General features: G+C 50.5%; 1 protein-coding gene across 9 annotated transcripts in view; it reads left to right on the top strand.

Annotated features, from left to right (window-relative positions):
- Positions 1-12,871, top strand: part of NUP98 (nucleoporin 98 and 96 precursor) — a 42,946-nt gene that overhangs the window by 22,830 nt on the left and 7,245 nt on the right. For 6 of the 9 annotated variants that reach the window (XM_074160567.1, XM_074160559.1, XM_074160575.1 and 3 more), the window contains 9 exons: positions 2,973-2,978; positions 3,382-3,558; positions 5,070-5,223; positions 6,509-6,929; positions 8,182-8,417; positions 8,824-9,093; positions 9,721-9,878; positions 10,482-10,625; positions 12,635-12,777. In XM_074160567.1, coding sequence (XP_074016668.1) covers positions 2,973-2,978; positions 3,382-3,558; positions 5,070-5,223; positions 6,509-6,929; positions 8,182-8,417; positions 8,824-9,093; positions 9,721-9,878; positions 10,482-10,625; positions 12,635-12,777 — 1,709 coding nt within the window. The remainder of the gene's footprint in view (positions 1-2,972; positions 2,979-3,381; positions 3,559-5,069; positions 5,224-6,508; positions 6,930-8,181; positions 8,418-8,823; positions 9,094-9,720; positions 9,879-10,481; positions 10,626-12,634; positions 12,778-12,871) is intronic. The other 3 variants (XM_074160550.1, XM_074160533.1, XM_074160524.1) reach the window with 2 other exon arrangements.

Here is a 12,871-nt window from a genome sequence, read left to right as displayed (position 1 = left end):
GAGCAGGATAAGACTCGCCGAGAGGTTTTTGTTGCTGCTCGTGGGCAGGTTCTCTGTTTTACCCGTCACTAATCGTGGCTGTAGGGCAAGGCGATGGCCGAGCTGCAGCTCTCTCGGGCACGGGTCCTGTGCCAAGTGCTGCGTGGAGGGTGCCAAGTACCAGCTCTCTGCTGTGTCATCTCGTGGGAAGGTAGAGGAGAACACCTTTATTTCTGCATCTCTGAACTCAAAGCATGAAAAACAGCTCGAGAGGCAGCAGTGCCCAATAGCTTGAACGCTTTGTTGTGGTATTTTTATTTCTTGCTTTTTTTTTTTTTTTTTTTTGACTGGGTCTAGTCCTTTGGAAACCAGGAGACATTCCAGCAGCATTTCTCTTCATTGGCCAATGGCTTTGGGTAACTTAGAGCCCTTCTGGACAGGAGTGTGTTCATAGCGTCAGGAGATAGAATGAGTCACACTTCTGCAAAAGGGCAATTTCATTACTTCTGTCCTAGGAAAACATTATAGACTCATGGAATGGTTTGGGTGGGAAGGGACCTTAAAGATCATCAAGTTCCATCCAGGGACACCTCCCACCAGACCAGGCTGCTCCAAGCCCCCTCCAACCTGGCCTTGAACCCCTCCAGGGATGGAGCAGCCACAGCTTCTCTGGGCAACCTGGGCCAGGCTCTCACCACCCTCACAGCAAAGAAGTTCTTCCCCACATCTCATCTCCATCTCCCCTCTTTCAGTGTCAAACCCTTCCCCCTTGTCCCATTGCTCCCCTCCCTCATCAAGAGTCCCTCCCCAGCTTTCCTGGAGCCCCCTCCTTGAGGGACTGGAAGGGGCTCTGAGGTCTCTCCGGAGCCTTCTCTTCTCCAGGCTGAACCCCCCCAGCTCTCCCAGCCTGTCTTCAGGGATCAGCTGGGAATTGCTTTTAATCTCAGGTAGTTTGTGATCCACCTGTAACCTCTGCAGAAAAGCCTGAGCCATTCCAGTTCTGCAGCTGTAGGTCTCGGTGCAGGTTAGAGGGGCCCAGAACAAAGGTCTGGTGGCACCAGTTCACCAAAACGCCTTTCTGTACCACCTGTGCTGGTGTGTTTCTAGATCCCCGTGGCAGAAGTCTCAGTCCTGGACAACCAGAAAGCCAGGAACAGCACAGTCTGCTCTCAGGGAAGAACATGCTGCTGTAGTGACAAATTAGGAGAGCTGCCACCTCTTCTATGGATTCTGGCTTCGGAGAACCCCAAAGTACCATCCAGCTGCTGCCTTATCCCTCCTCCTGCCTCAGGCTAATTAAAACCTGCTGGTTCATCCTGCTCTCCTGAAGTACATTCCTTAAATATTTGCATTTTGTTTGAGAGGGACACATGGCTGTCTGACAGACTGCCCCGCGCAGACCACCCTTCAGTCTTCCTTCTTGCTTCTTGTTCAGACTAACTGGGACCAGAGCTGATGGTCCCAGTTTAAGCAGTCAAAAATATTGGGAGTAAGTGTGACTTATTCAGGCCCGTCTTAGAGATTCAAATGTATTTAGCAAAAACACGTCTGGGTTAATTAATCCCTTTGACTTGCATATCATCAATTAAAGCTTTTGTTTCTGAAAATAAGCAAAACATCTTGCTTCGTTCCCCAAACCTCTGAGAAACTCAGAGCACGGCTTAAAGACTTGCCAAACGCTTGGTGTGTAAAGCGTCTGATATTCTTTGGTCTGTAGGAAGCATTTAGGATCTAAATTTGGGGTTGTTTCTTCTTCCCTTACTAACTTGACTATTAATGAATTTATTAATGTTTCAAGGTCCCCAGGAAACGGTTACACCAGGGGCCTGGCTGCATTAAAGCCCAATGAAGGGAGTAGTGAAACTTTTGTGTTTGTAACCATATTTTGACTTGTAAATCTGTTCCCCATACTCCGATGCCACCGGCCGTGGCTCTTTCCATGTCTGCTGTTGAGTTCTAGCTTTACAGACCCCTGGTCTAATTTTATCTGCCTCATCTGATAATGTTCATCGTGTTTCTTGGCTGATTCTAATGAGCTAAGAAGCAGCTGTTTGAATATGCTCTTGGGTTCCTTGGCATGATTTCCCGTGGGCTGTTGGGTTCCTTGGCATGACTTCCCACGTGTTCCCTGCCACCGGTTCCTTTCTCATCCATGTACATCGTTCCAGAGCATTGCTTCAGCTAGAAACCAAGCTGTAAGTGTGACTGTTTCACAGGATGCTCACATCTAAGCAGCAGGAGTCATTAGACTGGGGCAAAACCAGTGCCCTGGAGCCCAGGTTTGGGGTCAGACCCCATCAGGAGCCACCTGAAGGCCATTTGGCTAATGATGCACAGGCTAATTACTCCTGGGCCAGGTGCTTCTTTTGGGTTGGCCTGTTACCTGTGTGATACCAGCAGTGAATGACGTTCTCCGGGGGTTTTGTCCTGTTGTGCAGTTCCTGGTGGCAGAGCTGACAGATCTGTCACACGCTGGTTTGGTGCCAGCGTGGGGGCTCACTGCTGTCCCCACGGCAAGCACGCCAGGCAGGACCAGTGGCCACAGCAGTGGTCAGAGTTCATTTCTGATGTCTGCTTCTCATAACTAATTCTTCCTCCTGCCTTGGACTAGGACTAGAGATGAGAAATTCAGCTGCAGATTAGAAAAGAACGACTATATTTAACTTTTAAACTGCTCATGTGCTAGGGGTAGGTAGAATATCACGGGGAAAACCCCACAAATTTCCAGTCCAGTGACAGTTGTGTCCTGGTTTAAAATTTAAAAATAATTTTCCATGTGTGTGCGCACGCTGTGGGACCCAGCCGTCTCGAAGGGGCTCGTGTCCACTTTAAAACTTCTATTCTTTATGGAATATACACTCGATGTTTTTAGTTGGTGCTACGTCACAGCTGGGGAAACAAAGCAGGTATTGCGGTGACTCATCTGCTCATCAGCCACCGGTGACACCATGCGTTAATGCTGGAGAATCGCTGCTTTTAGACTGGTTGCTCAGTCCCAGGTGGAACTTGGGGACCGGATGCTTTTTTTTTTTTGTGTCGCAGCATTTTGAGGGAGAAGGGGAGGAAGACGGGATGCGCAAAACTCTTCTTTTTTTTGCTGGCCACGTGAAAAAGGGGAAGCTGAAGAATAGTTTTTCAAACTGAATGGCAGAACTTGGTTAACTTCGGGAGGACATCACTAAAGAGTGACTTCTCCTTGGCTTTAACTTGTGCTCTTGTGTTACAACTCGGAAGAAAACGGGAATGGGTTACAAATGCTCATCTCTAACCTTAATGTGGAGTCTTGGCACAGCAGGGGAGCGCTCCGCTTCGCTGGCAGGTGATTGTTGGAACTATTGAATGCTCTTTCCGTGAACTGCTGCGGTCTGTGGTTGTCTGACGTGGCCTCTGGTGTCTCCGCAGCCCCCCGAGGTGGAGCAGCTGGGCAGGGTGGTGGAACTGGACAGCGATATGGCAGACATCACCCAGGACCCTCCCCAGGAGGCCACGGCGGAGGACACTGTGGTCGAAGAACCCGAGGCAGTGCCCGCTTCCACTCACATCGCCTCCACCCTGGGCATCAACCCCCACGTCCTCCAGGTGAGTCTCTTTGTGGTTTGACTTGGTAATATCTCGCTCTAACTTCTCCGTTTGCCTCCCAGAAGTGTTTATAAACCACATTTGTAATAAACTTTTTATCACCAGTGACCACCAGGTGGAGGGAGGTCATCCTCCCCCTCTGCTCTGCCCTGGGGAGGCCACAGCTGGAGCACTGGGACCAGTTCTGGGCCCCCGAGTTCCAGAAGGACAGGGAACTGCTGGAGAGGGGACAGCAGAGGGCTACAAAGATGATGAGGGACTGGAGCATCTCTCTGCTGAGGAAAGGATGAGCGGGGATCTGATCAATGCCTATAAATGCTTAAAGGGTGGGTGTCAGGAGGATGGGGCCAGTCTTTTCTCAGTGGTGTCCAGTGACAGGACAAGGGGCAACAGGCACAAACTTGACCATAGGAAGTTCCATCTCAACATGAGGAGGAACTTCTTTCCTGTGAGGGTGGCAGAGCCCTGGAAGAGGCTGCCCAGAGAGGTGGTGGAGTCTCCTTCTCTGGAGACGTTCAAAACCCACTTGGACATGTTCCTGTGCAACCTGTTCTGGGTGACCCTGCTCTGGCAGGGGGTTGGACTGGGTGATCTCCAGAGGTCCCTGGCGACCCCATATCATTCTGTGATCACACCTAGAGCGTGATTAAGACATATATTAGACTTCTGCCTTTCTGTGGTAAACCAACACGAAAAGCTTGATGCAGAAATTAAAATCATCTTAAGGCTAGAATTCAGATTTCCAAATTCATAGAATCATGGAATGGTTTGGGTTGGAAGGGACCTGAAACCCCCCCCAGTCCCTCCCCCTGCCCTGGGCAGGGACACCTCCCACCAGAGCAGGTTGCTCCAAGCCCCCTCCAACCTGGCCTTGAACCCCTCCAGGGATGGAGCAGCCACAGCTTCTCTGGGCAACCTGGGCCAGGCTCTCACCACCCTCACAGCAAAGAACTTCTTCCCCACATCTCATCTCCATCTCCCCTCTTTCAGTGTCAAACCCTTCCCCCTCCTCCTATGGCTCGAGTCCCTCCCCAAGTGTGGGCAGTGTGATAAGCTGAATTAATAGCCAGGTCCGCCTCGGGGCCAGGCTGTGGAAAACAAGATGATTTGGGATTTGGTGGAAGTGTACTACCTGGAGCACTTACGGGCTTCCACCTATGGTTTTTATTTGTAAGGAAAAAACAGTGGAATTTTTACTTAAGCTGAAAAACAAGTAGGTAGAGCTCACATCTCAGAAAACATGATTATTTTAGGATTTCACACCCGTGCTAATGAGTACCGTGACACTGATTTAACTAGTAGTTTGTACAAGTTAATCGTCAGCTGATGAGCTCTCCTGAGCTGTGCGCCTTCACTGCTGCTTGAAATATTTGTGGCGTGAGTGTGTTGTCACGTGCAACACGTGGAAGTTATCTTGATTGGGAAGGGAGCTAATTAGATGAGCTGCTGCTGCAAGTGTGATCGCTAATGTGCAGGCTTGGTTTATCACCTTTTTTTTTTTTCTTTTTTAGATTATGAAAGCTTCCTTGCTTGCCGATGAAGATGACCTGGATTTGATCCTGGATCATTATCCTGGGAAGCAACCTGTAAAAATGGACACTTCTCAAGAGATCTGTTCTCCGAGGCTCCCCATTTCCAAATCCCAAGGACAGAAAAGATACTCAGGTATTGTGAGAAACCACAAACCACGTGGAAAAAAAGAGCTTGATTCAAATATTAACGGGAAAATCCTGTTGCTGGCTGAACCTACGGCACAGCAGTTGTGTGTTGTGAGCTTTGCCCAGCTGCCCACCCAGCTGCGCTCTCACTCCCCTTCCTCGACAGCACGGGGTGAAAATTGGGTGGGGAAAAAAGCTCTTGGGTTGAGATAAAGACAGGGAGATTGTTTCTCGTTACACAAACCTAATTTTAACTGGCAACAAATTAATTTTACTCCTGTCAAGTCTGTTTTCCAGGTGCTGTCACAAGAGAAACAGAGAGAAATGGGAACAACTCTTTAATACTCTGTCCCCTTTTCCAGGCTCAACTTCCCTCCTTCATTCCTGACTCTTCTACCTCCTCCACACCCCAGCGGGGATGGGGAATGGGGGGTTGTGGCCAGTTCCTCTCTGTCCCCCTTTGTCCCTCACCCTTTTTTCCCCTGCTCCAACATTGTCCTCTCCCCCAGGCTGCAGTGGAAATACCTCCTTCTCCTCTGAGCTTGGTGCCTATTCTGGTGCTTTCACTTTTTCTGGATTTTTTCCCTCCTTCCTGCCTGTGTGACATTTTCTGCCCTCTCTTAAGATCTCACAGAGGCATCACCAGCTTTGCAAATTGGTTCAGAAATGCCACAAACTCCCCCGATGGGCCCAGCTGTGACCTGCGGTGGGTCCATGGTGGGCACCAGCTGTGTCCAACGCAGGGCAACCCCTGGCCTCTTCTCACAGAGACCACCCCTGCGGCCCCTCCACTACCAACACCTTACCATCTACACCCAGTATATCCTCTAACTGGTGATCTCGGTAGGAATAATACCTTTGATGGAAGCGTGGAGTTGCTTTCTGAGTTAAACGGGCAGACCTGAGATGTTTCTGTGGGGACAGTTTCAGCCCTGATCCTGCTAATCGCAGTTGGTGTCTGCTTTCTCTGTGAGATGCTTCTGTTCCGGTGGTCTAACTCTGACAATACCTGTTCAATTAGTGACTTCTTTGGAAACTGCAGATTTGGGGGTGCGACTGTACTGTTCTTACTGTAATACCACGTGCTTCGGTTTGGATACTGCAGAATAAGCTGTGCCCGGTGCGTTTTGCACTGCAAATCGTTGTGCTTAGCTCTCTGGTACCATCCCAAACCCAGCAGATGTTCTCACTGGCTGCTCGAGTACCCAAAAACCTTTAAAATACCAGAAATGTCCTGCCTGAAAGGTGAGCGCCCCCTTCACTCACGCGTTCTCCCCGCTTCTTCCCTCTAGTCGGTGGGCTGCTGCAGTCAAAATTTGCCAACACCATTTTCCAGCCGCCGAGTGCTGCTCTGCAAGACTTGAAGGGACCGAGGACTTTGGGCAGTCCCCCTTCCCTTGCCCTTTGGTCGGCGACTTCTCCCTTGGCGTCTGCCTTCTCTGTGCCACCATCCGTCCCCGAGGTACAGATGAAAACCGTCGGGGTCCGCAGGCAGCAGGGGCTCGTACCTCTGGAGAAGTCCATCACCTACAGGAAAGGGAAGCTGCTGATGGACATGGCCCTCTTCATGGGCCGCTCGTTCCGCGTTGGTTGGGGACCCAACTGGACACTGGTCAATTGTGGAGATCCCTTGAGTGGATCAACTGAAATAGAAGAGCTTCAGTGTGAGTCTGTGGAATATGGATTCCTGCCGACTCCTGTGGCTCCAAAATCGTGAGTAGTAGTTCCCTTCAGGGTGGTTTTGAGACACTCTCTCTTCGTGTTTGAAAGAATCCTGGTTGTAGGTTGGTAACTTCTTGAAATTCAGCTTAATATTCCTTTTGAGATGGAGAAGTGGTGGAAGATCACGTTAGCCGTGGAGGTTTCCTTCAGGCTGCTACTTCACAAAAATCTTTATCTCAGTGTCGTAATAAGAGGAGTTATTCTTTTAACAAGTAAATAGCACCTTCATCCAGCAAAAGGTTAAAGAGAGAAAGTTCAAAATTGTTGTCCAGGAAGCTTCTAATCATTGATTCTCCCTGAGGATATCTGTGCTGCCTAAGACAAGGCCAGGGAGATGCTGGGAGGGCTGGAGCCCCTCTGCTGTGAGGACAGGCTGAGAGAGTTGGGGGGGTTCAGCCTGGAGAAGAGAAGGCTCCGGGGAGACCTTGGAGCCCCTTCCAGTCCCTAAAGGAGGGGACTCCAGGAAAGCTGGGGAGGGACTCTTGATGAGGGAGGGGAGCCATAGGAGGAGGGGGAAGGGTTTGACACTGAAAGAGGGGAGATGGAGATGAGATGTGGGGAAGAAGTTCTTTGCTGTGAGGGTGGTGAGAGCCTGGCCCAGGTTGCCCCGAGAAGCTGTGGCTGCCCCATCCCTGGAGGGGTTCAAGTCCAGGTTGTAGGGGGCTTGGAGCAACCTGCTCTGGTAGGAGGTGTCCCTGGATGGACCTGGGTGGTCTTTAAGGTCTCTTCCCACCCAGACCATTCCGTGATTCTATGATTTCTTGTTTAGCTTCTGAATTCAGATCCCTACAATTCCGCTTGTATATAAAGCGGAATACAGACCCTTCCTGGGCTGTGAAGCTTCACACCTAAATTTAACTGGAATATACCTAAATTTTCTACCATTTTAGTCTTTCAAAAAGCTTGTTCGGTTGCTGGTCTCCAGCGTAGCTGACTGATTGGCAGAACGAGGTGCGCTCACAAAAGGAGCTGGGGTGTGCTAAGATGTGCTAATTGCCTTTTGAGAGCTGGAGGTGCCCAGCTCAGTGAGGTTTATGTGCCAAGTCTGGGTCTGAGCCTCAGGCGCTAACCAGGTTCCTCATACCTAGGAGAAGACCTTGGATCCAAGGTCTTACTGTCTTCCTGTTAAAATTAAGACGAGCTGCAGAGTGCAGGTGCTCTGTGATGGGTCGAGTTCGCTTCCATGGAAAACAACTCGGACCGTTGCTACCTGCTTTTATCTTCTGGTTTTTTTTTCCTCCAGACTCTCGGAATCCTCTTTCAAGGTTCATGTGGAGAAGCTGAGCTTGGAGCAACGGAAGATGGACAGGGACAAAGAGCTGTACCTCATCCCCCTGGAGATAAAGCTGAAACACAGCACTGTCCACATGGATGAGCACTGTCCCCTGCTGGCACCCAACCCAGGGGTTTCTGCCATTCACGACTACGCTGAGTGGGTCAGGAAGGCTTCCGAGGACCCTGCAGTGACAGAGAGTGAGTGTGGCATCATTCTTTTCACAGCGGGGATGGTGAATCTGGAAAACTGTCCAGTTCAGATTTGATTTTTCAGGTTTCAGAGCAGGGAAATGTGAATAAAACAGAAAAAGTGACTGTACCTCAGCATTCTTTCTGAAAGCATGTGGCTGATTGCCTACAGGGAGCTGAATTCCTGCATCCACTCGTAACAGAAGGATACCTTTACGGTTGTCCTACAGGGTTGTCTCTTGAGCAGCCTGGTCTAGCGGGAGATGTCCCTGCCCATGGCAGGGGGTTGGAACTGAATCATAGAATGGTTAGAGTTGGAAGGGACCTTAAAGATCATCGAGTTCCTAACCCAAACCATTCTGTGATTCTAAATATTCTGTATTTTTTCACTCCTTATGACTGAGATACTCTGTCCCGACAGCTGTTGTGAAGCACTGGGGCTTGACATGGACTTTATGTGAAGCGATTTGGGGGAACCTGAAGGAGCTGGAGGCCAGCTTGGAGGAACCCAGCGATTATGTCCTGGCCCTGGAGCGCAGGAGAGCCTTCTCTCGCTGGCTGTCGGAGACGGCCGCGGGGCGGATTGAGGAGGAAGTCTCTCTGTGCCGACACGGCAACCACGTAGAGGCTGTCTTCAGCTGCCTCACTGGGAAGAGAATTGGGGAAGCTTGCAGGCTGGCGCAGCAGTCGGGTAAGATGCTTAAATCTCAGCTTTTTAGGGGTAGGAGGAAGACACATAAAGAAGAATTTCAATTTAGAGATCTGATAGTAACTGGCCTCTCGTGAGTGCGGAGTTTCCCTGGGTCAGTGATTAACGTGGGGGTGGCTTGTCTGCCTGCTGCTGGAGAACCTGGTCATATTCACGCTGGCTTGTGTCAGCTCCCCTGGGGTTAGGAACTGGTGCTGTATTGCATTTGGAACTGGGTTTTGGGATATTGTCTCCTTTGAAAGGTTTTTTAATTACTGTAATTTTTAATTGAGCTTCTGGTAAGCGCCTTACGTTGGTTTTAAAAACATATTTTCAGAGCCTAATGGCTGGTTTCATCTCTGTCTTTTATGTCGGCTCAAATCTTAAAACTTTTCCCAATCGTTCATTTTTCCCATTCGTTCATTCCCCCCCTCCTTTGGGGGGAGTCTGTCCTTCCCACGCCTTTTGTCTTCTCCCCCCTGCTCCCGTTCTGGTGGGTGTTCATGGAGTGGTTTATTTCATGAGAAATTGTGCTCGCAACCCGATATTGCAGCTGTGGGCTGATGGAAGCTCAGAAACGGAGGGGTAGGTGGGGAGATTGGCCTGATGTTCTGTTGTCCCCTGTCCCAGGTGACCACAGGCTGGCTCTGCTGCTCTCCCAGCTGGCCGGCAGCCAGCCCGTGCGGGACCTGCTCACCATGCAGCTGGTGGACTGGCACAGCCTGCAGGCAGACTGCTTCATCCAGGAGGAGAGGCTGCGGATCTTCGCCCTGCTCGCGGGAAAGCCTGTAAGTTTTCTGTTATTGGGCTGTTTGGGGTTGATTTGACTTAGAATCATAGAATGGTGGAGGTTGGAAGGGACCTTTCAGACCGTGGGAGTCCAACCATCAACCCAACACTGACAAACCCACCACTGACCCGTGTCCCTCAGCACCACCTCTGCCTGGCTTTGAAATCCCTCCAGGGATGGCAACTCCACCACTGCCCTGGGCAGCCTCTGCCAAGGCTTCACAACCCTTTCCAGAAAGAAATTGTACCCAATCTCCATCCTCAATCTCCCCTGGTGCAACTTGAGCCATTTCCTCTTGTCCCATGGCCTGTTCCTTGGGAGAAGAGACTGACCCCTCTGGCTACACCCTCCTTTCAGGGAGTTGGAGAGATAAAGGTCTCCCCTCAGGGACCTTAAGGACCTTAAGCCCTTAATATGGGCTTCCCCTTCTTGACCACTGTATGTTTAAGCTGCTCAGCCCCAGTATGTGGTACACAGCAGGGAAGAAATAGAAGGTGGCGACGTGCTTTTTCACTAACATAACCTCTTACTGTTGCACGCCCGGTGTGTACTGACCGTTGTGTGATAAATTCAACTTAAATTTAGTAATGTGTTTCTTCAGGTGTGGCAATTATCGGAGAGAATAAGTATCAATGTGTGCTCGCTGCTGGACTGGAAGCGCTGCCTGGCCGTCCACCTCTGGTACCTGCTGCCACCAACAGCTTCTGTGTCCAAGGCCCTTGCCATGTACGAGTCTGCGTTTCAGGTGGGTCAGTCGTGCCTGGGGAAAAAGAGATCTTTCTTGGAACCATTAACTCTCTGGTGCTGCCCTGAGGCTTCTAGTCAAGTACCGCTGCAGAGGTGCCGAGTATGGAATTGCGTATGGGTTTGTTATTTCAGTTGTCACAGCATCTGTTTGTTTCCTTCAGCACCTCAAATAATGAGTTTTTGCAGCAGTTTACTTTGATGGGAATGTTCCTTCCCCCTCTGGAATGGGAAGAAAGCACTGGGGTTGAACCTGTTGGTAATTCTGGTCACTTGAGGAGCTTAGGACCTGCTCTTTGGGGTGTTCTGGGAGTGACTTATTTGGGGTGACCTGGGAGTCTTGGTGGGCAACAAGTTGCCCGTAAGCCAGCAATGTGCCTTTGTGGCCAAGGAGGCCAATGGTCTCCTGGGGGGCCATTAAGAAGAGCGTGGCCAGCAGGTGGAGGGAGGTCATCCTCCCCCTCTGCTCTGCCCTGGGGAGGCCACAGCTGGAGCACTGGGACCAGTTCTTGGCCCCCCAGTTCCAGAAGGACAGGGAACTGCTGGAGGGAGTCCAGCGGAGGCTGCGAAGATGATGAGGGGACTAGAAGATCTCTCTTAATGAGGAAAGGCTGAGGGACTTGGGTCTTTTTAGTCTGGAGAAGAGAAGACTGAGGGGGGATCTGATCAACACCTATAAATACTTAAAGGGTGGGTGTCAGGAGGATGGGGCCAGTCTTTTTCCAGTGGTGCCCAGGGACAGGACAAGAGGGAACGGGCACGAGCTTGAACATAAGTTCCACCTAAACATGAGGAGGAACTTCTTTGCTGTGAGGGTGGCAGAGCCCTGGAAGAGGCTGCCCAGAGAGGTGGTGGAGTCTCCATCTTTGGAGACATTCAGAACCCGCCTGGACATTTTCTGTGCAACCTGTTCTGGGTGGACCTGCTCTGGCAGGGGGTTGGACTGGAGGGTCTCCAGAGGCCCCTGCCAACCCCTGTGATTCTGTGAAGCATATCTCCCACCGATTGAGTCTTTCCAGGCGTTTGACGGCCAGACAAAATGAGGAAGATGGGTAGTGGCCGTTAGAGCTGGGTGGCCAGTCTGTTTTCCTGGTGTGATGATAAATGCTCAGCTCCTGGCTTCTAAAATAGTCATTGCTTAACACACGCCTTGCTGTGCACTTGCTGTTCCTGCAGCGAGTCCTACAGGCTCCATGCATTATGCAAAGCCTTGTCGAGCTGTCAGACTCTGTCTACAGGGAGACAAAGGGTTCTGTTGAAAAAAAGTGTTTAATCATTTAAGTAAAGATAGTTCAGCCCATGATCTCAATGTCTAAAGGTAGCCCAAGCACAGCATCGGGTCTGGTAACTTCTCATTGATGTGTGCTTAATAGAATCACAGAATCATGGAATTGTTAAGGTTGGAGGGGACCTTTCAGACGATGGGAGTCCAACCATCACCCCACCACTGACAAACCCACCACTGACCCATGTCCCTCAGCACCACCTCTGCCCGGCTTTGAAATCCCTCCAGGGATGGTGACTCCACCACTGCCCTGGGCAGCCTCTGCCAAGGCTTCACAACCCTTTCCAGGAAGAAATTGTTCCCAAGCTCCATCCTCAACCTCCCCTGGAGCAACTTGAGGCCATTTCCTCTTGTCCCATGGCTTGTTCCTTGGGAGAAGAGACAGATCCCCCCTGGCTACACCCTCCTTTCAGGGAGTTGGAGAGTGCAGTAAGTCACTCAGGAGCTCAGGCTGTGTGTGTATGTGAGAGCTGGCTGTACCTCCACGGTGGCTTTAAGGGCTTGGTGTGAGGTGAAGTCACACCTGCCAAAGCGTTTTGGGCATTTTAGATTTTTTTTTTTCTTTTTATTGTCATGTTAGTTTGGAGTCGCTGTGTGTGTTGAAGGGTGCACCTTGTACTTTGAAGCAGAAACGCGCCCGTGAGCCTGCTGAGCGGCGTGGGATTGAGAGAGCAGTTTTGTTCAGAGTATTTTCTTGAAACTCCCTGTTAAACCTCTTCCTTTAGAACACAGCGGAGTGTGAGAAATACGCCTGCTGTCCCCTGCCTCCTTACCTGGAAGATTCTGGTTGTGTAATTGAAGAAGACGAGAATGCGGGGAGACCTCTGAGAGACGTCTGTTTCCATCTGTTGAAGCTCTACAGTGACAGGTAAATGGGTGAAGAGTTCAAAAACTACTGAAAAAAATCTTGATCGGTCGGTGACTTCTCGAATTCCCAAACTGGGGGTGTGAAACCAGCTTCG

Source organism: Numenius arquata, chromosome 1, assembly GCF_964106895.1.
Source record: "Numenius arquata chromosome 1, bNumArq3.hap1.1, whole genome shotgun sequence".
NCBI classification, from domain to species: Eukaryota; Metazoa; Chordata; class Aves; order Charadriiformes; family Scolopacidae; genus Numenius; species Numenius arquata.
Note: the sequence above shows the minus strand (reverse complement) of the source record. Positions and strands in the feature narration are given on the sequence as shown.